Here is a 27,084-nt window from a genome sequence, read left to right as displayed (position 1 = left end):
AATGGTGGCAGCAGTGTGGGTGGTGGTAATGGTGGCAGCAGCAGTGTGGGTGGTGGTAATGGGGCAGCAGCAGTGTGGGTGGTGGTAATGGTGGCAGCAGCAGTGTGGGTGGTGGTAATGGTGGCAGCAGTGTGGGTGGTGGTAATGGTGGCAGCAGCAGTGTGGGTGGTGGTAATGGGGCAGCAGCAGTGTGGGTGGTGGTAATGGTGGCAGCAGCAGTGTGGGTGGTGGTAATGGTGGCAGCAGTGTGGGTGTGGTAATGGTGGCAGCAGCAGTGTGGGTGGTGGTAATGGTGGCAGCAGCAGTGTGGGTGGTGGTAATGGGGCAGCAGTGGGGTGGTGGTAATGGTGGCAGCAGCAGTGTGGGTGGTGGTAATGGTGGCAGCAGTGTGGGTTGTGGTAATGGTGGCAGCAGCAGTGTGGGTGGTGGTAATGGTGGCAGCAGCAGTGTGGGTGTTGGTAAATGGTGGCAGCAGCAGTGTGGTGGTGGTAAATGGTGCAGCAGCAGTGTGGGTGGTGGTAATGGTGGCAGCAGCAGTGTGGGTGGTGGTAATGGTGGCAGCAAAGTGTGGGTGGTGTAATGTGGTCAGCAGCAGTGTGGATGGTGGTAATGGTGGCAGCAGCAGTGTGGGTGGTGGTAATGGTGGCAGCAGCAGTGTGGGTGGTGGTAATGGTGGCAGCAGCAGTGTGGGTGGTGGTAATGGTGGGCAGCAGTGTGGGTGGTGGTAATGTGGCAGCAGCAGTGTGGGTGGTGGTATGGTGGGCAGCAGCAGTGTGGGTGGTGGTAATGGTGCAGCAGCAGTGGGGTGGTGGTAATGGTGGCAGCGAGTGTGGGTGTTGGTAATGGTGGCAGCAGCAGTGTGGGTGGTGGTAATGGTGGCAGCAGCAGTGTGGGTGGTGGTAATGGTGGCAGCAGTGTGGGTGGTGGTAATGGTGGCAGCAGCAGTGTGGGTGGTGGTAATGGGGCAGCAGCAGTGTGGGTGGTGGTAATGGTGGCAGCAGCAGTGTGGGTGGTGGTGGTGGTGGTGGTAATGGTGGCAGCAGTGTGGGTGGTGGTAATGGTGGCAGCAGTGTGGGTGGTGGTAATGGGGGCAGCAGTGTGGGTGGTGGTAATGGTGGCAGCAGCATGTGGGTGGTGGTAATGGTGGCAGCAGCAGTGTGGGTGGTGGTAATGGTGGCAGCAGCAGTGTGGGTGGTGGTAATGGTGGCAGCAGTGTGGTGGTGGTAATGGTGCAGCAGCAGTGTGGGTGGTGGTAATGGTGGCAGCAGCAGTGTGGGTGGTGGTAATGGTGGCAGCAGCAGTGTGGGTGGTGGTAATGGTGGCAGCAGTGTGGGTGGTGGTAATGGTGGCAGCAGTGTGGGTGTGGTGTGTAATGGGCAGCAGCAGTGTGGGTGGTGGTAATGGTGGCAGCAGTGTGGGTGGTGGTAATGGTGGCAGCAGCAGTGTGGGTGGTGGTAATGGGGCAGCAGCAGTGTGGGTGGTGGTAATGGTGGCAGCAGCAGTGTGGGTGGTGGTAATGGTGGCAGCAGCAGTGTGGGTGGTGGTAATGGTGGCAGCAGCAGTGTGGGTGGTGGTAATGGTGGCAGCAGCAGTGTGGGTGGTGGTAATGGTGGCAGCAGCAGTGTGGGTGGTGGTAATGGTGGCAGCAGTGTGGGTGGTGGTAATGGTGGCAGCAGCAGTGTGGGTGGTGGTAATGGTGGCAGCAGCAGTGTGGGTGGTGGTAATGGTGGCAGCAGCAGTGTGGGTGGTGGTAATGGTGGCAGCAGTGTGGGTGGTGGTAATGGTGGCAGCAGCAGTGTGGGTGGTGGTAATGGTGGCAGCAGCAGTGTGGGTGGTGGTAATGGTGGCAGCAGCAGTGTGGGTGGTGGTAATGGGGCAGCAGCAGTGTGGGTGGTGGTAATGGTGGCAGCAGCAGTGTGGGTGGTGGTAATGGTGGCAGCAGCAGTGTGGGTGGTGGTAATGGTGGCAGCAGTGTGGGTGGTGGTAATGGTGGCAGCAGCAGTGTGGGTGGTGGTAATGGTGGCAGCAGTGTGGGTGGTGGTAATGGGGCAGCAGCAGTGTGGGTGGTGGTAATGGTGGCAGCAGTGTGGGTGGTGGTAATGGTGGCAGCAGCAGTGTGGGTGGTGGTAATGGTGGCAGCAGCAGTGTGGGTGGTGGTAATGGTGGCAGCAGTGTGGGTGTGGTAATGGGGCAGCAGTGTGGGTGGTGGTAATGGTGGCAGCAGCAGTGTGGGTGGTGGTAATGGTGGCAGCAGTGTGGGTGGTGGTAATGGGGCAGCAGCAGTGTGGGTGGTGGTAATGGTGGCAGCAGCAGTGTGGGTGGTGGTAATGGTGGCAGCAGCAGTGTGGTGGTGGTAATGGTGGCAGCAGCAGTGTGGGTGGTGGTAATGGTGGGCAGCAGTGTGGGTGGTGGTAATGGTGGCAGCAGTGTGTGGTGGTAATGGTGGCAGCAGTGTGGGTGTGGTAATGGGGCAGCAGCAGTGTGGGTGGTGGTAATGGTGGCAGCAGTGTGGGTGGTGGTAATGGTGGCAGCAGCAGTGTGGGTGGTGGTAATGGTGGCAGCAGCAGTGTGGGTGGTGGTAATGGTGGCAGCAGTGTGGGTGGTGGTAATGGGGCAGCAGCAGTGTGGGTGGTGGTAATGGTGGCAGCAGCAGTGTGGGTGGTGGTAATGGTGGCAGCAGCAGTGTGGGTGGTGGTAATGGTGGCAGCAGTGTGGTGGTGGTAATGGTGGCAGCAGTGTGGGTGTGGTAATGGGGCAGCAGCAGTGTGGGTGGTGGTAATGGTGGCAGCAGCAGTGTGGGTGGTGGTAATGGTGGCAGCAGCAGTGTGGGTGGTGGTAATGGTGGCAGCAGTGTGGGTGGTGGTAATGGTGGCAGCAGTGTGGTGGTGGTAATGGTGGCAGCAGCAGTGTGGGTGGTGGTAATGGGGTGGCAGCAGCAGTGTGGGTGGTGGTAATGTGGCAGCAGCAGTGTGGGTGGTGGTAATGGTGGCAGCAGTGTGGGTGGTGGTAATGGTGGCAGCAGTGTGGGTGTGGTAATGGGGCAGCAGCAGTGTGGGTGGTGGTAATGGTGGCAGCAGTGTGGGTGGTGGTAATGGTGGCAGCAGCAGTGTGGGTGGTGGTAATGGGGGCAGCAGCAGTGTGGGTGGTGGTAATGGTGGCAGCAGCAGTGTGGGTGGTGGTAATGGTGGCAGCAGCAGTGTGGGTGGTGGTAATGGTGGCAGCAGCAGTGTGGGTGGTGGTAATGGTGGCAGCAGCAGTGTGGGTGGTGGTAATGGTGGCAGCAGCAGTGTGGGTGGTGGTAATGGTGGCAGCAGTGTGGGTGGTGGTAATGGTGGCAGCAGCAGTGTGGGTGGTGGTAGTGGGGCAGCAGCAGTGTGGGTGGTGGTAATGGTGGCAGCAGCAGTGTGGGTGGTGGTAATGGTGGCAGCAGTGTGGGTGGTGGTAATGGTGGCAGCAGCAGTGTGGGTGGTCGTAATGGGGGCAGCAGCAGTGTGGGTGGTGGTAATGGTGGCAGCAGCAGTGTGGGTGGTGGTAATGGGGGCAGCAGCAGTGTGGGTGGTGGTAATGGTGGCAGCAGCAGTGTGGGTGGTGGTAATGGTGGCAGCAGCAGTGTGGGTGGTGGTAATGGTGGCAGCAGTGTGGGTGGTGGTAATGGTGGCAGCAGCAGTGTGGGTGGTGGTAATGGTGGCAGCAGTGTGGGTGGTGGTAATGGGGGCAGCAGCAGTGTGGGTGGTGGTAATGGTGGCAGCAGTGTTGGTGGTGGTAATGGTGGCAGCAGCAGTGTGGGTGGTGGTAATAGTGGCAGCAGCAGTGTGGGTGGTGGTAATGGTGGCAGCAGTGTGGGTGTGGTAATGGTGGCAGCAGCAGTGTGGGGTGGTGGTAATGGTGGCAGCAGCAGTGTGGGTGGGGTAATGGTGGCAGCAGTGTGGGTGTTGGTAATGGGGCAGCAGCAGTGTGGGTGGTGGTAATGGGTGCAGCAGCCGGTGGGTGGTGGTAATGGGGCAGCAGCAGTGTGGGTGGTGGTAATGGTGCAGCAGCAGTGTGGTGGTGGTAATGGTGGCAGCAGTGTGGGTGTTCGTAATGGGGCAGCAGCAGCTGTGGGTGTGGTAATGGTGGCAGCAGCAGTGTGGTGGTGGTAATGGTGGCAGCAGCAGTGTGGGTGGTGGTAATGGTGGCAGCAGCAGTGTGGGTGGTGGTAATGGTGGCAGCAGCAGTGTGGGTTGGTGGTAATGGTGGCGCAGCAGTGTCGGGTGTAGGTACTGGTGGCAGCAGCAGTGTGGGTGGTGGTAATGGCAGCAGCAGTGTGGGTGGTGGTAATGGTGGCAGCCAGTGTGGGTGTGGTAATGGTGGCAGCAGTGTGGGTGTGGTAATGGGGGCAGCAGCAGTGTGGGTGGTGGTAATGGTGCAGCAGAGTGTGGTTGGTGGTAATGGGGCAGCAGCAGTGTGGGTGGTGGTAATGGTGGCAGCAGCAGTGTTGGTGGTTGGTAATGGTGGCAGCAGTGTGGGTGTTGGTAATGGGGCAGCAGCAGTGTGGGTGGTGGTAATGGTGGCAGCAGCAGTGTGGGTGGTGGGTAATGGTGGCAGCAGCAGTGTGGGTGGTGGTAATGGTGGCAGCAGCAGTGGGGTGTTGGTAATGGTGGCAGCAGCAGTGGTGGTGTGTGGTAATGGTGGCAGCAGTGTGGGTGGTGGTAATGGGGCAGCAGCAGTGTGGGTGGTGGTAATGGTGGCAGCAGCAGTGTGGGTGGTGGTAATGGTGGCAGCAGTGTGGTGGTGGTAATGGGGGCAGCAGCAGTGTGGGTGGTGGTAATGGTGGCAGCAGTGTGGGTGGTGTAATGGTGGCAGCAGCAGTGTGGGTGGTGGTAATGGTGGCAGCAGCAGTGTGGGTGGTGGTAATGGTGCAGCAGCAGTGTGGGTGGTGGTAATGGTGGCAGCAGCAGTGTGGGTGGTGGTAATGGTGGCAGCAGCAGTGTGGGTGGTGGTAATGGTGGCAGCAGCAGTGTGGGTGGTGGTAATGGTGGCAGCAGCAGTGTGGGTGGTGGTAATGGTGGGCAGCAGCAGTGTGGGTGGTGGTAATGGTGGCAGCAGCAGTGTTGGGTGGTGGTAATGGTGGCAGCAGTGTGGGTGTTGGTAATGGGGGCAGCAGCAGTGTGGGTGGTGTAATGGTGGCAGCAGCAGTGTGGGTGGTGGTAATGGTGGCAGCAGCAGTGTGGGTGGTGGTAATGGGGGCAGCAGCAGTGTGGGTGGTGGTAATGGTGGCAGCAGCAGTGTGGGTGGTGGTAATGGTGGCAGCAGCAGTGTGGGTGGTGGTAATGGTGGCAGCAGCAGTGTGGGTGGTGGTAATGGGGGCAGCAGCAGTGTGGGTGGTGGTAATGGTGGCAGCAGTGTTGTTAGTGGTAATGGTGGCAGCAGTGTGGGTGTTGGTAATGGGGGCAGCAGCAGTGTGGGTGGTGGTAATGGTGGCAGCAGTGTGGGTGGTGGTAATGGGGGCAGCAGCGGTGTGGGTGGTGGTAATGGTGGCAGCAGCAGTGTTGGTGGTGGTAATGGTGGCAGCAGTGTGGGTGTTGGTAATGGGGGCAGCAGCAGTGTGGGTGGTGGTAATGGTGGCAGCAGCAGTGTGGGTGGTGGTAATGATGGCAGCAGCAGTGTGGGTGGTGGTAATGGTGGCAGCAGCAGTGTGGGTGGTGGTAATGGTGGCAGCAGTGTGGGTGGTGGTAATGGTGGCAGCAGCAGTGTGGGTGGTGGTAATGGTGGCAGCAGTGTGGGTGGTGGTAATGGTGGCAGCAGCAGTGTGGGTGGTGGTAATGGTGGCAGCAGCAGTGTGGGTGGTGGTAATGGTGGCAGCAGTGTGGGTGGTGGTAATGGTGGCAGCAGCAGTGTGGGTGGTGATAATGGTGGCAGCAGCAGTGTGGGTGGTGGTAATGGTGGCAGCAGTGTGGGTGTTGGTAATGGGGGCAGCAGCAGTGTGGGTGGTGGTAATGGTGGCAGCAGCAGTGTGGGTGGTGGTAATGGTGGCAGCAGTGTGGGTGTTGGTAATGGGGGCAGCAGCAGTGTGGGTGGTGGTAATGGTGGCAGCAGCAGTGTGGGTGGTGGTAATGGTGGCAGCAGTGTTGGTGGGGGTAATGGTGGCAGCAGCAGTGTGGGTGGTGGTAATGGTGGCAGCAGTGTGGGTGGTGGTAATGGTGGCAGCAGCATTGTGGGTGGTGGTAATGGTGGCAGCAGTGTGGGTGGTGGTAATGGTGGCAGCAGCAGTGTGGGTGGTGGTAATGGTGGCAGCAGCAGTGTGGGTGGTGGTAATGGTGGCAGCAGCAGTGTGGGTGGTGGTAATGGTGGCAGCAGCAGTGTGGGTGGTGGTAATGGTGGCAGCAGTGTGGGTGGTGGTAATGGTGGCAGCAGCAGTGTGGGTGGTGATAATGGTGGCAGCAGCAGTGTGGGTGGTGGTAATGGTGGCAGCAGTGTGGGTGGTGGTAATGGTGGCAGCAGCAGTGTTGGTGGTGGTAATGGTGGCAGCAGTGTGGGTGTTGGTAATGGGGGCAGCAGCAGTGTGAGTGGTGGTAATGGTGGCAGCAGCAGTGTGGGTGGTGGTAATGGTGGCAGCAGTGTGGGTGGTGGTAATGGTGGCAGCAGCAGTGTGGGTGGTGGTAATGGTGGCAGCAGTGTGGGTGGTGGTAATGGGGGCAGCAGCAGTGTGGGTGGTGGTAATGGTGGCAGCAGTGTTGGTGGTGGTAATGGTGGCAGCAGCAGTGTGGGTGGTGGTAATAGTAGCAGCAGCAGTGTGGGTGGTGGTAATGGTGGCAGCAGTGTGGGTGTTAGTAATGGGGGCAGCAGCAGTGTGGGTGGTGGTAATGGTGGCAGCAGCAGTGTTGGTGGTGGTAATGGTGGCAGCAGTGTGGGTGTTAGTAATGGGGGCAGCAGCAGTGTGGGTGGTGGTAATGGTGGCAGCAGCAGTGTGGGTTGTGGTAATGGTGGCAGCAGCAGTGTATGTGGTGGTAATGGTGGCAGCAGCAGTGTGGGTGGTGGTAATGGTGGCAGCAGCAGTGTGGGTGGTGGTAATGGTGGCAGCAGTGTTGGTAGTGGTAATGGTGGCAGCAGTGTGGGTGTTGGTAATGGGGGCAGCAGCAGTGTTGGTGGTGGTAATGGTGGCAGCAGTGTGGGTGGTGGTAATGGGGGCAGCAGCGGTGTGGGTGGTGGTAATGGTGGCAGCAGCAGTGTTGGTGGTGGTAATGGTGGCAGCAGTGTGGGTGTTTGTAATGGGGGCAGCAGCAGTGTGGGTGGTGGTAATGGTGGCAGCAGCAGTGTGGGTGGTGGTAATGATGGCAGCAGCAGTGTGGGTGGTGGTAATGGTGGCAGCAGCAGTGTGGGTGGTGGTAATGGTGGCAGCAGTGTGGGTGGTGGTAATGGTGGCAGCAGCAGTGTGGGTGGTGGTAATGGTGGCAGCAGTGTGGGTGGTGGTAATGGTGGCAGCAGCAGTGTGGGTGGTGGTAATGGTGGCAGCAGCAGTGTGGGTGGTGCTAATGGTGGCAGCAGTGTGGGTGGTGGTAATGGTGGCAGCAGCAGTGTGGGTGGTGATAATGGTGGCAGCAGCAGTGTGGGTGGTGGTAATGGTGGCAGCAGTGTGGGTGGTGGTAATGGTGGCAGCAGCAGTGTGGGTGGTGGTAATGGTGGCAGCAGCAGTGTTGGTGGTGGTAATGGTGGCAGCAGTGTGGGTGTTGGTAATGGGGGCAGCAGCAGTGTGGGTGGTGGTAATGGTGGCAGCAGCAGTGTGGGTGGTGGTAATGGTGGCAGCAGTGTTGGTGGGGGTAATGGTGGCAGCAGCAGTGTGGGTGGTGGTAATGGTGGCAGCAGTGTGGGTGGTGGTAATGGTGGCAGCAGCAGTGTGGGTGGTGGTAATGGTGGCAGCAGCAGTGTGGGTGATGGTAATGGTGGCAGCAGCAGTGTGGGTGGTGGTAATGGTGGCAGCAGCAGTGTGGGTGGTGGTAATGGTGGCAGCAGTGTGGGTGGTGGTAATGGTGGCAGCAGCAGTGTGGGTGGTGATAATGGTGGCAGCAGCAGTGTGGGTGGTGGTAATGGTGGCAGCAGTGTGGGTGGTGGTAATGGTGGCAGCAGCTGTGTGGGTGGTGGTAATGGTGGCAGCAGCAGTGTTGGTGTTGGTAATGGTGGCAGCAGTGTGGGTGTTGGTAATGGGGGCAGCAGCAGTGTGAGTGGTGGTAATGGTGGCAGCAGCAGTGTGGGTGGTGGTAATGGTGGCAGCAGTGTGGGTGGTGGTAATGGTGGCAGCAGTGTGGGTGTTGGTAATGGGGGCAGCAGCAGTGTGGGTGGTGGTAATGGTGGCAGCAGTGTGGGTGGTGGTAATGGTGGCAGCAGCAGTGTGGGTGGTGATAATGGTGGCAGCAGCAGTGTGGGTGTTGGTAATGGTGGCAGCAGCAGTGTGGTTGGTGGTAATGGTGGCAGCAGTGTGGGTGGTGGTAATGGTGGCAGCAGCAGTGTGGTTGGTGGTAATGGTGGCAGCAGTGTGGGTGGTGGTAATGGTGGCAGCAGCAGTGTGGGTGGTGGTAATGGTGGCAGCAGCAGTGTGGGTGGTGGTAATGGTGGCAGCAGCAGTGTGGGTGGTGATAATGGTGGCAGCAGTGTGGGTGGTGGTAATGGGGGCAGCAGCAGTGTGGGTGGTGGTAATGGTGGCAGCAGCAGTGTGGGTGGTGGTAATGGTGGCAGCAGCAGTGTGGGTGGTGATAATGGTGGCAGCAGCAGTGTGGGTGGTGGTAATGGTGGCAGCAGTGTGGGTGGTGGTAATGGTGGCAGCAGCAGTGTTGGTGGTGGTAATGGTGGCAGCAGTGTGGGTGTTGGTAATGGGGGCAGCAGCAGTGTGAGTGGTGGTAATGGTGGCAGCAGCAGTGTGGGTGGTGGTAATGGTGGCAGCAGTGTGGGTGGTGGTAATGGTGGCAGCAGCAGTGTGGGTGGTGGTAATGGTGGCAGCAGCAGTGTGGGTGGTGGTAATGGTGGCAGCAGCAGTGTGGGTGGTGGTAATGGTGGCAGCAGTGTTGGTGGGGGTAATGGTGGCAGCAGCAGTGTGGGTGGTGGTAATGGTGGCAGCAGTGTGGGTGGTGGTAATGGTGGCAGCAGCAGTGTTGGAGACATAAGTGACTGAGAGACTCACGGTATAAAGCCACAGTTGAGACAGGTGTGAGCGAGGTCCTCCAGCTCACACACCTGGAAGGGTTGAAGGTCCAGGGCTTTAGGGACTCTTATCCACCCGACCTTCCCCTTGCACTTGACGAGTCCCTGTATCAGGCTCCGGCAGCCGGCCGCTGTCAGTGTCGCGTCGGGGAACTTAATGGTCCTGTACCTGTTGATGACGACACATTGATTGTCACCTGTACCTGTTGATGACGACACATTGATTGTCACCTGTACCTGTTGATGACGAAACATTGATTGTCACCTGTACCTGTTGATGATGACACATTGATTGTCACCTGTACCTGTTGATGACGACACATTGATTGTCACCTGTACCTGTTGATGACGACACATTGATTGTCACCTGTACCTGTTGATGACGAAACATTGATTGTCACCTGTACCTGTTGATGATGACACATTGATTGTCACCTGTACCTGTTGATGACGACACATTGATTGTCACCTGTACCTGTTGATGACGACACATTGATTGTCACCTGTACCTGTTGATGACGACACATTGATTGTCACCTGTACCTGTTGATGACGACACATTGATTGTCACCTGTACCTGTTGATGACGACACATTGATTGTCACCTGTACCTGTTGATGACGACACATTGATTGTCACCTGTACCTGTTGATGACGACACATTGATTGTCACCTGTACCTGATGATGACGACACACTGATTGTGACCTGTACCTGTTGATGACGACACATTGATTGTCACCTGTACCTGTTGATGACGACACATTGATTGTCACCTGTACCTGTTGATGACGACACATTGATTGTCACCTGTACCTGATGATGACGACACACTGATTGTCACCTGTACCTGTTGATGACGACACATTGATTGTCACCTGTACCTGTTGATGACGACACATTGATTGTCACCTGTACCTGAAGATGACGACACACTTATTCTCACCTGTACCTGTTGATGACGACACACTTATTCTCACCTGTACCTGTTGATGACGACACACTGATTGTGACCTGTACCTGTTGATGACGACACACTGATTGTGACCTGTACCTGTTGATGACGACACACTGATTGTGACCTGTACGTGTTGATGACGACACACTGATTGTGACCTGTACCTGTTGATGACGACACACTGATTGTGACCTGTACCTGTTGATGACGACACACTGATTGTGACCTGTACCTGTTGATGACGACACACTGATTGTGACCTGTACCTGTTGATGACGACACACTGATTGTGACCTGTACCTGTTGATGACGACACACTGATTGTGACCTGTACCTGTTGATGACGACACACTGATTGTGACCTGTACCTGTTGATGACGACACACTGATTGTGACCTGTACCTGTTGATGACGACACACTTATTGTGACCTGTACCTGTTGATGACGACACACTGATTGTGACCTGTACCTGTTGATGACGACACACTGATTGTGACCTGTACCTGTTGATGACGACACACTGATTGTGACCTGTACCTGGTGATGACGACACACTGATTGTGACCTGTACCTGTTGATGACGACACACTGATTGTGACCTGTACCTGTTGATGACGACACACTGATTGTGACCTGTACCTGTTGATGACGACACACTGATTGTGACCTGTACCTGTTGATGACGACACATTGATTGTCACCTGTACCTGATGATGACGACACACTTATTCTCACCTGTACCTGTTGATGACGACACACTGATTGTGACCTGTACCTGTTGATGACGACACACTTATTGTGACCTGTACCTGTTGATGACGACACACTGATTGTGACCTGTACCTGTTGATGACGACACACTGATTGTGACCTGTACCTGTTGATGACGACACACTGATTGTGACCTGTACCTGTTGATGACGACACATTGATTGTGACCTGTACCTGTTGATGACGACACATTGATTGTGACCTGTACCTGTTGATGACGACACACTGATTGTGACCTGTGTCGTGTCCTCACTATGCAGAGCACCTGCCTCCTCCGTCCCTTCCCACACACCCCTTCCCCAATTTAGAGTTGTTATAACTAATAAGTTTATGTTGTGTTAATGTGTTGCAAGCTCAGTGTAGTGAACGTGAACTGTTAGTGTTGATGAAGGTTAAACAAATGAACCTCATCCAACTCATAAGTGGGATTAGTGTTCATTTGTTCAACCTCGCTCTTTAAGTTTCGGGCCATCAAGGATCAATATGAAATTGTTAAGACATATGGGTGGGTTCAGACCTAATTAATTTCCCTATAATCTGAAGTGTTTCAGATCATCCTGGACCAATACAAAACTGTTTTTGATTTATTAGTGGGTTTAAAGGTGCTTTGTTTCTGGCTTCAACACTTTGGTTTAGACCATCCTAGTGGTATGTAGTGTTGTTATCATTAATATGTTGGTGTAGACCATCCTAGTGGTATGTAGTGTTGTTATCATTAATATGTTGGTGTAGACCATCCTAGTGGTATGTAGTGTTGTTATCATTAATATGTTGGTGTAGACCATCCTAGTGGTATGTAGTGTTGTTATCATTAATATGTTGGTGTAGACCATCCTAGTGGTATGTAGTGTTGTTATCATTAATATGTTGGTGTAGACCATCCTAGTGGTATGTAGTGTTGTTATCATTAATATGTTGGTGTAGACCATCCTAGTGGTATGTAGTGTTGTTATCATTAATATGTTAGTTTAGACCATCCTAGTGGTATGTAGTGTTGTTATCATTAATATGTTAGTTTAGACCATCCTAGTGGTATGTAGTGTTGTTATCATTAATATGTTGGTGTAGACCATCCTAGTGGTATGTAGTGTTGTTATCATTAATATGTTGGTGTAGACCATCCTAGTGGTATGTAGTGTTGTTATCATTAATATGTTAGTTTAGACCATCCTAGTGGTATGTAGTGTTGTTATCATTAATATGTTAGTTTAGACCATCCTAGTGGTATGTAGTGTTGTTATTATTAATATGTTGGTGTAGACCATCCTAGTGGTATGTAGTGTTGTTATCATTAATATGTTAGTTTAGACCATCCTAGTGGTATGTAGTGTTGTTATTATTAATATGTGGTCTTAGTATAGCTATGTTTCAACCTGGTTATTGTGACTGTGAGGGCAGCCTTATACAAAATAAACATCTTAAGACTAATGAGTGGGTTAGTGTAAGGTTAATGATACCTTGTTATTGTGAATTTAACCCATTATTATTATTATTATTATTGTTAATTTGTGCTATTCTTTTTTATAATAACATACAGAATTGTACAGTTTATGTGTATATTTGCTGACATATTCTATGAACGCTGAAACTTAAACTATTCGAAATATACTTGTGTGTCAGTTGTGGGTGTTGGTGTATAATGTGTGTGTGTGTCAGTTGTGGGTGTGGGGTGTATAATGTGTGTGTGTGTGTGTCAGTTGTGGGTGTTGGTGTATAATGTGTGTGTGTGTGTGTCAGTTGTGGGTGTTGGTGTATAATGTGTGTGTGTGTCAGTTGTGGGTGTTGGTGTATAATGTGTGTGTGTGTGTGTCAGTTGTGGGTGTTGGTGTATAATGTGTGTGTGTGTGTGTCAGTTGTGGGTGTGGGTGTATAATGTGTGTGTGTGTGTGTCAGTTGTGGGTGTGGGTGTATAATGTGTGTGTGTGTGTGTGTCAGTTGTGGGTGTTGGTGTATAATGTGTGTGTGTGTGTGTCAGTTGTGGGTGTTGGTGTATAATGTGTGTGTGTGTCAGTTGTGGGTGTTGGTGTATAATGTGTGTGTGTCAGTTGTGGGTGTTGGTGTATAATGTGTGTGTGTCAGTTGTGGGTGTTGGTGTATAATGTGTGTGTGTCAGTTGTGGGTGTTGGTGTATAATGTGTGTGTGTCAGTTGTGGGTGTTGGTGTATAATGTGTGTGTGTCAGTTGTGGGTGTTGGTGTATAATGTGTGTGTGTGTGTGTCAGTTGTGGGTGTTGGTGTATAATGTGTGTGTGTGTGTGTCAGTTGTGGGTGTTGGTGTATAATGTGTGTGTGTCAGTTGTGGGTGTTGGTGTATAATGTGTGTGTGTGTCAGTTGTGGGTGTAGAGTTATACAATATTAGCATTAGCGATTATCTGCCAGAATTGTTTTAGTGTGTCGCTTTGAGACAATCGTTCCTGTTTAGGGAAAGCTTTTTGCATTCTTTTACAGAGTGCCAAATGCTGAGAATATGGTGGTTGGCGTGACTGTGTGGGAGTTGTTAACTACATATAAGACACATTTATATATATATATATATATATATATATATATATATATATATATAACTGAAAACTCACACCCCAGAAGTGACTCGAACCCATACTCCCAGAAGCAACGCAACTGGTATGTACAAGACGCCTTAATCCACTCGACCATCACGACCGGACAAAATGAGGTGATAGCCGAGGCTATTTGAACCACCCCACCGCCGGCACTCGGATAGTTATCTTGGGCATAGCATTTTACCAAATCACCTCATTCTTTGGGGCACACGTGAGGAACACAAATGCGAACAAGCCTGAATGGTCCCCAGGACAATATGCAACTGAAAACTCACACCCCAGAAGTGACTCGAACCCATACTCCCAGAAGCAACGCAACTGGTATGTACAAGACGCCTTAATCCACTTGACCATCACGACCGGACAAAATGAGGTGATAGCCGAGGCTATTTGAACCACCCCACCGCCGGCACTCGGATAGTTATCTTGGGCATAGCATTTTACCAAATCACCTCATTCTTTGGGGCACACGTGAGGAACACAAATGCGAACAAGCCTGAATGGTCCCCAGGACAATATGCAACTGAAAACTCACACCCCAGAAGTGACTCGAACCCATACTCCCAGAAGCAACGCAACTGGTATGTACAAGACGCCTTAATCCACTTGACCATCACGACCGGACAAAATGAGGTGATAGCCGAGGCTATTTGAACCACCCCACCGCCGGCACTCGGATAGTTATCTTGGGCATAGCATTTTACCAAATCACCTCATTCTTTGGGGCACACGTGAGGAACACAAATGCGAACAAGCCTGAATGGTCCCCAGGACAATATGCAACTGAAAACTCACACCCCAGAAGTGACTCGAACCCATACTCCCAGAAGCAACGCAACTGGTATGTACAAGACGCCTTAATCCACTTGACCATCACGACCGGACAAAATGAGGTGATAGCCGAGGCTATTTGAACCACCCCACCGCCGGCACTCGGATAGTTATCTTGGGCATAGCATTTTACCAAATCACCTCATTCTTTGGGGCACACGTGAGGAACACAAATGCGAACAAGCCTGAATGGTCCCCAGGACAATATGCAACTGAAAACTCACACCCCAGAAGTGACTCGAACCCATACTCCCAGAAGCAACGCAACTGGTATGTACAAGACGCCTTAATCCACTTGACCATCACGACCGGACAAAATGAGGTGATAGCCGAGGCTATTTGAACCACCCCACCGCCGGCACTCGGATAGTTATCTTGGGCATAGCATTTTACCAAATCACCTCATTCTTTGGGGCACACGTGAGGAACACAAATGCGAACAAGCCTGAATGGTCCCCAGGACAATATGCAACTGAAAACTCACACCCCAGAAGTGACTCGAACCCATACTCCCAGAAGCAACGCAACTGGTATGTACAAGACGCCTTAATCCACTTGACCATCACGACCGGACAAAATGAGGTGATAGCCGAGGCTATTTGAACCACCCCACCGCCGGCACTCGGATAGTTATCTTGGGCATAGCATTTTACCAAATCACCTCATTCTTTGGGGCACACGTGAGGAACACAAATGCGAACAAGCCTGAATGGTCCCCAGGACAATATGCAACTGAAAACTCACACCCCAGAAGTGACTCGAACCCATACTCCCAGAAGCAACGCAACTGGTATGTACAAGACGCCTTAATCCACTTGACCATCACGACCGGACAAAATGAGGTGATAGCCGAGGCTATTTGAACCACCCCACCGCCGGCACTCGGATAGTTATCTTGGGCATTGCATTTTACCAAATCACCTCATTCTTTGGGGCACACGTGAGGAACACAAATGCGAACAAGCCTGAATGGTCCCCAGGACAATATGCAACTGAAAACTCACACCCCAGAAGTGACTCGAACCCATACTCCCAGAAGCAACGCAACTGGTATGTACAAGACGCCTTAATCCACTTGACCATCACGACCGGACAAAATGAGGTGATAGCCGAGGCTATTTGAACCACCCCACCGCCGGCACTCGGATAGTTATCTTGGGCATAGCATTTTACCAAATCACCTCATTCTTTGGGGCACACGTGAGGAACACAAATGCGAACAAGCCTGAATGGTCCCCAGGACAATATGCAACTGAAAACTCACACCCCAGAAGTGACTCGAACCCATACTCCCAGAAGCAACGCAACTGGTATGTACAAGACGCCTTAATCCACTTGACCATCACGACCGGACAAAATGAGGTGATAGCCGAGGCTATTTGAACCACCCCACCGCCGGCACTCGGATAGTTATCTTGGGCATAGCATTTTACCAAATCACCTCATTCTTTGGGGCACACGTGAGGAACACAAATGCGAACAAGCCTGAATGGTCCCCAGGACAATATGCAACTGAAACATTCAGGCTTGTTCGCATTTGTGTTCCTCACGTGTGCCCCAAAGAATGAGGTGATTTGGTAAAATGCTATGCCCAAGATAACTATCCGAGTGCCGGCGGTGGGGTGGTTCAAATAGCCTCGGCTATCACCCCATTTTGTCCGGTCGTGATGGTCAAGTGGATTAAGGCGTCTTGTACATACCAGTTGCGTTGCTTCTGGGAGTATGGGTTCGAGTCACTTCTGGGGTGTGAGTTTTCAGTTGCATATTGTCCTGGGGACCATTCAGGCTTGTTCGCATTTGTGTTCCTCACGTGTGCCCCAAAGAATGAGGTGATTTGGTAAAATGCTATGCCCAAGATAACTATCCGAGTGTCGGCGGTGGGGTGGTTCAAATAGCCTCGGCTATCACCTCATTTTGTCCGGTCGTGATGGTCAAGTGGATTAAGGCGTCTTGTACATACCAGTTGCGTTGCTTCTGGGAGTATGGGTTCGAGTCACTTCTGGGGTGTGAGTTTTCAGTTGCATATTGTCCTGGGGACCATTCAGGCTTGTTCGCATATATATATATATATATATATATATATATATATATATATATATATATATATATATATATATATATATATATATATATATATATATATATATATATATCACAGTGTTTTTGAAGCAGTGTAGAGGGAGAGGGAGAGTGTAGGACTCACCCGCCAGGGGGCAGGAGCGTGCTGGCCACAGCACACGCACGACTCACACCTGCGTCGTCCACACCACTCAGCTCCAGGTCGACCAGACTTCCTGTCTTTTTGGGCAGCGGCGGCACCCTCGCTGCTGCAGGCCTGGCCAGGGGCTCCAGCACTCCCGGGGACACTCCTTCTGCCACTCTCACACCTGTGATGGTACACAACACTATCACCATCAGCACCACACCATCACCATCACCATCAGCACCACACTCACACTATCACCATCACCATCACACTCACACCATCACCATCAGCACCACACTCACACCATCACCATCAGCACCACACTCACACCATCACCATCACCATCAGCACCACACTCACACCATCACCATCAGCACCACACTCACACCATCACCATCAGCACCACACTCACACCATCACCATCAGCACCACACTCACACCATCACCATCACACTCACACCACCAGCCCATCCTCAGGTCTTAAGGTGCTTTCTTAGACATACTCATTATAGACGTAGGTAGGTATTTTACCTGAATTTACCTGAGGGCCACTAAGAGCCTCGTTTAGGACAGTAAGCCGGCGGCCTATCAAAAGTCTCTCAACCATATGTATATATGTGGAATGAATGTGATATATGTGTGGCTGTTTGATTTATCTCTCACTCAATTTCTTCGCCTCGTAGCTCACTATCAAAATATTTCTGATGTGGCGAAGGCAAACTAAAGCCATAAGTATCCATTACAGGTCCCTCAGTTGTCATAATTAACTACCTGCTATAACTAAATTAAACGTTCATTGTAGATTAAATAAACAGATAATTTTTTGTTTCATATTAACAAGCTTAGGTGCACTTAGCAATATGCTGCTACCATATTCTGTAGGGCAGATTACAGTGTAGGTCAAACCCAGCCACAAGCTCATCCATCATCCACACCTCACAGGTTCATTTTTTTTTTTTTTTTTGAGATATATACAAGAGTTGTTACATTCTTGTACAGCCACTAGTTCGCGTAGCGTTTCGGGCAAGTCCCTGGAATACGATCCCCGCCGCGAAGAATCGTTTTTTCATCCAGGTACACATTTTACTGTTGAGTTAAACAGAGGCTAGGGTTAAGGATTTGCGCCCAGTAAATCCTCCCCGGCCAGGATACGAACCCATGACATAGCGCTCGCGGAACGCCAGGCGAGTGTCTTACCACTATTTTCTTCCTATTGGGGAGTGTCGTACATGCTGCTATGGCGGTGTGTCCACTCACAAGATGAGTGGCGCTGCCCAATAAACTCGCCCCTCGGGGCAAAATTTAATTCTTACCACTACACCACGGAGGTTCACTATGAGCATGATTCACTATGAGCATGGTTCACTATATGGAGTCAGGAGAGAACATAAAATGTGCTGCTACTCTATTAGCCTCCATTAGCACTCTCTGGGTACAGCACAAGAATATCTTTCAATATTCTTGAGTTTATGATAATTTCAGTCACACCGCTCTGTGTGTATTTATATGAGTTACTGATGCAACTCGTTTTCTATAAGTCCTCAATATAGGAGTGTGATATTAGTTTTCTTTAACACAAGACTGCTGGACCTAGATTCAGGAAGCTCTGTGTATTTCTTCGTAAGTGGGTTTGCTACGAAGGTTCCTAAGTGCGCCCTAAGAAGATGCTTAGGTGCGATTCAATAACGTCCACTTAGGAAGAAATTTGTTGGTTCACCTGCGTGCCGATAGAGGTCACTACTGTGTTTCGTTTGGCCAATCAGAGAGCAGCAACATTCTTCATATTGAAGATTTAGCGCTGGCTTATCGGAGCTCTACTGCCGCCTATTTACGTCGAATTTTCTTATAAAATTAGTATATTTCGAAGTAAAACAATGTTTTTTCAACTTCTACAGCCAGCACCGACATTGTAGTAAACAAATATGTTACATTTGTTGTTTACCTACGTAATTCTAAGAGATACTGTGTAGCTGTCCTTGTTGCTCGGAAGATGCGCTGACAATTATTGTATATATTTACTGAATTTACCCAAGGGCCACTAACTATCTAGTGGCCTCGAAGAGGACAGAAAGCCGGCGGCTTGTTAAAGGGCCCGCCAATTGTCTTAATGATATTTTTTAGCTGGAATTTGGCATTTACGGCTTTAGCGGGTAGGCGGTTCCATGGGTTTATAGCCCTCTTGGTGGAAAAAAAACCTCTGTTTTCAGTCCTACTTGAGAGAACATACTCTCCAACACTATATCTGTGATTGTCCTGTTATCAGTGACTTCATACCAAATGGTATGAGGTATTTTGAGCTCTGTAATTACTTCATACACTCAGGAATATTGGAAGATATTCTTGTGCTGCACCCAGATTTTGCCAGTGGAGGCTAATAGATCAGCATTAAGTATTTTGTTCTCTCCTAATTCCATGTATGACTGGCCATCCTGTGAGGTGAGGATGTTGGATGAGCTTGTAGCTGGTTTTTGATCTACACTGTGTGGTCCTTTTTTTTTTTTTTTTTTTTTTTTTTTTTTTTTTTTTTTTTTTTTTTTTTTTTTTTTTTTTTTTTTTTTGAGATATATACAAGAGTTGTTACATTCTTGTACAGCCACTAGTACGCGTAGCGTTTCGGGCAAGTCCTTAATCCTATGGTCCCTGGAATACGATCCCCTGCCGTGAAGAATCGTTTTTTCATCCAAGTACGCATTTTACTGTTGCGTTAAACAGAGGCTACAGTTAAGGAATTGCGCCCAGTAAATCCTCCCCGGCCAGGATACGAACCCATGACATAGCGCTCGCGGAACGCCAGGCGAGTGTCTTACCACTACACCACGGAGACTACTTTATACAGAATAGGGAAGCAGCACATTGCTGTGTATACCTAAACATGTTTAAAAATACATTGTTTGAGAGGAGTCTTGTAGAAACTGGTAAGAGTAATTATAATATGATGTTTCCATGATTCAGTGCTTACCTCTTGTGAAAATTGCTTAAAGTTGTTTAGTCAGAGTTGATTTGTTTTTTGTATTGAGGCTGGTATTTTCTAAATTGATTCCATGTACAGTATGTCTAACCATCCTGTGAGATGGGAGTATTAGATAAACTTATAGCTAGTTTTTATCTACACTGTGTAATATTCCATATAGAATAGGGTAGCAGCACATTGCTGTGTATACCTAATCTTCTTAATAAAAAAAATCAGTAATAAAGATTTTAAATTATAGTTTGTATTATTACAAATTCAGTCCTGTATTATCCTTATTAAATCATGTTGACCATGGATCATTAAGATCTCATGTTGATATGTAATAGTCATATTTCTTTTGAACTGCTAATCCATGCTAATCATTCATTAAATTGTGCATTATGTCTCAATTTTTCACTTCCTTGGATATACTGTACAGTACAAAAAGATAGGATAAAAATAAACCAGTAATATTTCTTTCATTATATTTTTCATTTAAATAACTGCATCAATATTTTTACAGCTCACAGGATTTGTTTTACCATACAGGTGCATTATTTGTTAAAAAAAAATTTGGTTTATTGTTACACACAATGGTGCTACATAGCCTTCCCAGCTTGGTGCCTTCTTTTAATACTTACTGATTAAAAAATAAATAATAAACACATTTTATTCAGGAAAAGTACATACAGTTGATTTACAAACATAATGTTGGATTTATAGACAGAGCTAGTACATACAATACCTAAAGCCACTAATACTCATAGCATTTCGGGCAAGGTGTGGGGGAAAAAACACAGACTAAAACTTAATAGTAATCGGGATTAGGTATAAATTGTGTTGAAAGAAGGAATAAAAAATACAAAAAGGGGGGTTAGCATAGCATAACTCAGCAATTGCACATGTTGGTGAACAGCGTTTTTTAAAAAATAGCAAGACATGGGTTGACATTTAAGAGGTAAGTTAGGTTACATGGAGTTAATTAGGCAGTACTTGGTTTAACTCTCAAACTGGTTGAGAGAGGTACAGCCTTTGACATGATTCGGGAGGTCATTCCACATTCTGGGTCCCTTGATTTGTAGAGCACTTCTAGTTTGGTTACACACAGCCAAATTGAGTAACAGGAAGAGGTCTTGGACACAAATTTGTTCCATGCTAAATGTAGAGGAATCAGCTGAGTATTCCTCAAATAAAATAAGTTGCCTCAGCTTATAAGGTAAATAAAATAAGCATTCCTCAAATAAGTAGCTGCCTCACCTCACTGCCTTACTGCTACATAGCCTTCCCGGCCTGGTGCCTTCTTTTGATAATTACTTGTTCCACACCCAAATTGTATAACAGGAAGAGGTCTTGGACCCCTACTTCCCTCTCTCCTTTTTAATAGTCTATATAGTCATAATTATAGCTTTAAGTATTCAATGAATAAAGTTTGTGACATTTTTACCCTTCTCCTTACCTAACATCATTTGTGCAGCATATTTTTATTTTGTCTCACCCAGATTTAATTTCAAAATAAAACCAAACTAAATAAATTAGAAATGGGTATGTATAGCTAAGGTACACCCTTACTACTAGGTGAACAGGGGCATTTGGTGAAAGTAAATGATCCCATCAGGCAGGGCTCATCACCTTCTCTCATATTTCATGTTCACCAGTGTTTATTTACTTAATAACTACTGGTATAATATCTTGCTATTATAAAACTAATTCTACTATCATCAAACACATATTTACTTCAAGTTTCAAGCAGAGAATGCATATATAACTAACACGAAGGACTCCTCTTTACTAGATTCACAAGCTATAATATTTTGGTCATGTTCCAATATCATAAATCGATCTCAGTATTATGTAGTAGAGAAAAAATGACTTATAGACAGTTTACGTAAAGCTACGAGTGGTCGAAACCACACTTAAATCCCGGAATGAACTTACGAAGGTTTTTCCACTTAGTGTAGCTACTTGAATACGACGTAGCCGCCACGAAGGCGCTAAGAGGGAACACCTTGTTAGATAAGAGGGAAAACCTTCGTAAGTACCTTCCTGAATCCGGCCCCTGGAGTTTGTGGCACACCATAGCAGATTACTATCTACTGAAATATAAATCCCCCTCAACATCTCATCAAACTAACATAGTCTGTTCTTCTGATTTTAATTGCTTTGTTCCTTGATATGAAAATCTGGTCATTGTTTGTTCAAACTCTCCTTTTTGGTTAGCGAATTTGGACGCAGTTTCGGCGTGGAAGCATTTGCAGTTATCATTCCTGTATTTAGGGTATTTCTGCAGTTTCTTGGGTGGTTATATTGTAGAACTAATGTTACATTAGTTCTTCCTTACAGCTCATGTTTACACCCACCTCCTGCATAATATCGGCAAGTTCCACGTTCATGCTTTGTTTGTTTGTCATAGTTTATCATAGTCTTACCACGTGGTGTAGTGGTAAGACACTCGCCTGGCGTTCCGCGAGCGCTTTGTCATGGGTTCGTATCCTGGCCGGGGAGGATTTACTGGGCGCAATTCCTTAACTGTAGCCTCTGTTTAGCGCAACAGTAAAATGTGTACTTGGATGAAAAAACGATTCTTCGCGGCGGGGATCGTATTCCAGGGACCTGCCCGAAACGCTACGCGTACTAGTGGCTGTACAAGAATGTAACAACTCTTGTATATATCTCAAAAAACAAAAAAACAAAAAGTTTATCTCAACAAGACTGTGTTGGCTCTGCTGATATATGTAGGAGAGGATCCTGCAGACTTCTGTTGTTGCTCACTAACTTCCTTTTGTGTTGCGTGTGATAGTCTGTCTGGGTCTGTGCTCGCACTTTGTTCATTATTCTCTGCCACTGTGCTTTTGTTGTGTAGTCCATCCGTGTCTCCACATACCTGGACGGCCTGTATTTCCCCATTACATTTCTCTGCAATTTCTGAGCATGCAGTAACGAAGTGCTGTTTATCCTCTTCAGAGGAAGAGGATAGACAGCACTAGAGGTCTTTGAAGTACTGATCAGTTTATTTTGGTTGCAAACATCTTAACAGAAACATTCCATTGACGAGGTACCGCCAACCCTAAGGGGAAACTCTCTCTCTCTCTGTCTCTCTCTCTGTCTTTCTCTCTCTCTCTCTCTCTCTCTCTCTCTCTCTCTCTCTCTCTCTCTCTCTCTCTCTCTCTCTCTCTCTCTCTCTCTCTCTCTCTCTCTCTCTCTCCTGTGGTACTGGTGGCCGACCCCCAGGAAGCAGCTCCGTAACAGCTGTCTAACTCCCAGGTACCTATTTACTGCTAGGTAACAGGGGCATTAAGGGTTATCTTATCTTGAGGTTATCTTGAGATGATTTCGGGGCTTAGTGTCCCCACGGGCCGGTCTTCGACTAGGCATCCACTCCCAGAAAGCAGCCCGTGGCAGCTGACTAACTCCCAGGTACTTATTTACTGCTAGGTAACAAGGGCATCAGGGTGAAAGAAACTCTGCCCATTTTTTCTCGCCGGCGCCCGGGATCGAACCCGGGACCACAGGATCACGCATCCAGTGACAAGTGTCCGCTCAGCCACCGGCTCCTTTCAAACTACGATAAGAAACTTTGCCCATTTGTTTCTACCTGGTCCGGGAATCGAACCCGGGCCACAGAATTATGAATCCTGTGCGCTGTTCACTCAGCTACCAGATCCTTGTGTGTGTGTGTGTGTGTGTCTGTGTGTGTGTGTGTGTACTCACCTAGTTGTGTTTGCGGGGGTTGAGCTCTGGCTCTTTGGTCCCGCCTTTCAACCATCAATCAACAGGTGTACAGATTCCTGAGCCTATCGGGCTCTATCATATCTACACTTGAAACTGTGTATGGAGTCAGCCTCCACCACATCACTTCCTAATGCATTCCATTTGTCAACCACTCTGACACTAAAAAAGTTCTTTCTAATATCTCTGTGGCTCATTTGGGCACTCAGTTTCCACCTGTGTCCCCTTGTGCGTGTTCTTGTGTTAAATAGACTGTCTTTATCTACCCTATCAATTCCCTTCAGAATCTTGAATGTGGTGATCATGTCCCCCCTAACTCTTCTGTCTTCCAGCGAAGTGAGGTTTAATTCCCGTAGTCTCTCCTCGTAGCTCATACCTCTCAGCTCGGGTACTAGTCTGGTGGCAAACCTTTGAACCTTTTCCAGTTTAGTCTTATCCTTGACTAGATATGAACTCCATGCTGGGGCTGCATACTCCAGGATTGGTCTGACATATGTGGTATACAAAGTTCTGAATGATTCTTTACACAAGTTTCTGAATGCCGTTCGTATGGTATCCAGCCTGGCATATGCCGCTGATGTTATCCGCTTGATATGTGCTGCAGGAGACAGGTCTGGCGTGATATCAACCCCCAAGTCTTTTTCCTTCTCTGACTCCTGAAGAATTTCCTCTCCCAGATGATACCTTGTATCTGGCCTCCTGCTCCCTACACCTATCTTCATTACATTACATTTGGTTGGGTTAAACTCTAACAACCATTTGTTCGACCATTCCTTCAGCTTGTCTAGGTCTTCTTGAAGCCTCAAACAGTCCTCTTCAGTTTTAATCCTTCTCATAATTTTAGCATCGTCCGCAAACATTGAGAGAAATGAATCGATACCCTCTGGGAGATCATTTACATATATCAGAAACAAGATAGGACCGAGTACAGAGCCCTGTGGGACTCCACTGGTGACTTCACGCCAATCGGAGGTCTCACCCCTCACCGTAACTCTCTGCTTCCTATTGCTTAGATACTCCCTTATCCACTGGAGCACCTTACCAGCTACACCTGCCTGTCTCTCCAGCTTATGTACCAGCCTCTTATGCGGTACTGTGTCAAAGGCTTTCCGACAATCCAAGAAAATGCAGTCCGCCCAGCCCTCTCTTTCTTGCTTAATCTTTGTCACCTGATCGTAGAATTCTATCAAGCCTGTAAGGCAAGATTTACCCTCCCTGAACCCATGTTGGCGATTTGTCACGAAGTCCCTTCTCTCCAGATGTGTTACCAGGTTTTTTCTCACGATCTTCTCCATCACCTTGCATGGTATACAAGTCAAGGACACTGGCCTGTAGTTCAGTGCCTCTTGCCTGTCGCCCTTTTTGTATATTGGGACCACATTCGCCGTCTTCCATATTTCTGGTAGGTCTCCTGTCTCCAGTGACTTACTATACACTATGGAGAGTGGCAAGCAAAGTGCCTCTGCACACTCTTTCAGTATCCATGGTGAGATATTCCATGATATTCACTGTTGTTTTCCTTCTGATGTGACTGTGGAGTAGCTTTGGTTCAGTCTTGGCTTTGTTTGCTATATCATTTTCAAAACTTTTCTCTGCTTCTCTTCTCACCCTGACGTACTCATTCCTGGTTCTCTGGTATCTCTCTCTGCTTTCTGGTGTTCTGTTATTCCGGAAGTTCCTCCACGCCTTTTTGTTCAGTTTTTTCGCTTCCATACATGCCCTATTATACCATGGATTCTTCTGTTGCTTCTCGGATTTTTCCCTTTGGGCCGGGATGAACCTATTTACTGCCTCCTGACACTTTTTGGGTAACATAGTCCATCATACCCTGTACAGACTTATCTCTGAGGTCTGTGTCCCAAGGTATTTCACTTAGGAAACTTCTCATTTGTTCATAATTTCCCTTTCGGTATGCCAGCCTTTTGATTCCTAGTTCTTTTTTGGGGGAGATAATTCCTAGCTCTACCAGGTACTCAAAGTTCAATACACTGTGGTCACTCATTCCCAAGGGCACTTCCATCTTAACTTCTCTTATATCCCACTCATTTAGGGTAAATATCAAATCAAGCATTGCTGGTTCATCTTCTCCTCTCATTCTTGTTGGTTCTTTGATGTGCTGGCTTAGAAAGTTTCTTGTTGCCACGTCCAGCAGCTTAGCCCTCCATGTTTCTGGTCCTCCATGCGGGTCTCTGTTCTTCCAATCTATATTCCCATGGTTGAAGTCTCCCATAATTAGTAGTCCAGATCCATTCCTGCTAGCAACAGAAGCTGCTCTTTCTATTATGTTAATGGTGGCCATGTTGTTTCAATCATATTCCTGTCTAGGTCTTCTGTCATTTGTGTGTGTGTGTGTGTGTGTGTGTGTGTGTGTGTGTGTGTGTGTGTGTGTGTGTGTGTGTGTGTGTGTGTGTGTGTGTGTGTGTACTTACCTAGTTGTACTTACCTAGTTGTGCTTGCGGGGGTTGAACTCTGGCTCTTTGGTTCTGCCTCTCAACTGTCAATCAACTAATGTACAGGTTCCTGAGCCTATTGGGCTCTATCATATCTACACTTGAAGCTGAGTATGGAGTCAGCCTCCACCACATCACTTCCTAATGCATTCCATTTGTCTACTACTCTGACACTGAAAAAAATCTTTCTAACGTCTCTATGGCTCATTTGGGCACTCAATTTCCACCTATGCCCCCTAGTGCGAGTGCCCCTGATGTTAAATAGTCTGTCTTTATCTACTCTATCAACTCTGAGAATCTTGTATGTGGTGAGCATGTCCCTCTCTAACTCCTTTGTCTCCCAGTGACGTGAGGTTTAATTCCCGCAGTCTCTCCTCGTAGCTCATACCCCTCAGTTCGGGTACTAGTCTGGTGGCAAATCTTTGAACCTTTTTCAGTTTAGTCTTATGCTTAACTAAATATGGACTCCATGCTGGAGCCACATACTCCAGGATTGGTCTGACATATGTGGTATATAACGTTCTGAAAGATTCCTTACACAAGTTTCTAAAGGCCGTTCTTATGTTAGCCAACCTGGCATATGCCGCTGATGTTATCCTCTTGATATGAGCTTCAGGGGACAGGTCTGGCATGATATCAACCCTCAGGTCTTTCTCTCTCTCTCTCTCTCTCTCTCTCTCTCTCTCTCTCTCTCTCTCTCTCTCTCTCTCTCTCTCTCTCTCTCTCTCTCTCTCTCTCTGACTCTTTAAGTATTTCATCTCCAAAATGATACTTTGTATCTGGTCTCCTGCTTCCTACACCTATCTTCATTGCATTACATTTGCTTGGGTTAAACTCTAACAACCATTTGTTCGACCATTCCTGCAGCTTGTCCAGGTCTTCTTGAAGCCTCAAGCTGTCCTCCTCTGTCTTAATCCTTCTCATAATTTTGGCGTCGTCAGCAAACATTGAGAGGAATGAGTCTATACCCTCTGGGAGATCATTTACGTATATGAGAAACAGGATAGGTTCAAGTACAGAGCCCTGTGGGACTCCACTGGTGACTTCACGCCAATCTGAGGTCTCATCCCTCACTGTAACTCTCTGCTTCCTATTGCTTAGGTACTCCCTTATCCACTGGAGCGCCCTACCAGTTACTCCTGCCTGTCTCTCCAGCTTATGCATCAGCCTTTTATGGGATTCAGTGTCAAAGGCTTTCTGACAATCCAAAAAAATGCAGTATGTCCATCCTTCTCTTTCTTGCTTAATCTTTGTCACCTGATCGTAGAATTCTATTAAGCCTGTAAGGCAAGATTTACCCTCCCGGAACCCATTTTGAAGGGTTTTCACAAAGTCTCTTCTCTCCAGATGTGTTACTAGGTTTCTTCTCACGATCTTCTCCATCACCTTGCATGGTATACAAGTTAAGGACACTGGCCTGTAGTTCAGTGTCTCTTGTCTGTCACCCTTTTTGTATATTA

The 27,084-nt window shown here is 48.7% G+C and overlaps 1 protein-coding gene across 1 annotated transcript in view; it reads right to left on the bottom strand.

Moving 5' to 3' along the window:
• The window catches only part of LOC123758038 (uncharacterized), a 150,831-nt gene that overhangs the window by 26,009 nt on the left and 97,738 nt on the right, over positions 1-27,084 (bottom strand). The window contains exons 4-5 of the mRNA XM_045742222.2: positions 16,496-16,679; positions 9,152-9,340 (exon numbers count right to left, since the gene is read on the bottom strand). Coding sequence (XP_045598178.1) covers positions 9,152-9,340; positions 16,496-16,679 — 373 coding nt within the window. The remainder of the gene's footprint in view (positions 1-9,151; positions 9,341-16,495; positions 16,680-27,084) is intronic.

Source organism: Procambarus clarkii, chromosome 40, assembly GCF_040958095.1.
Source record: "Procambarus clarkii isolate CNS0578487 chromosome 40, FALCON_Pclarkii_2.0, whole genome shotgun sequence".
Lineage (NCBI taxonomy): Eukaryota > Metazoa > Arthropoda > Malacostraca > Decapoda > Cambaridae > Procambarus > Procambarus clarkii.
Note: the sequence above shows the minus strand (reverse complement) of the source record. Positions and strands in the feature narration are given on the sequence as shown.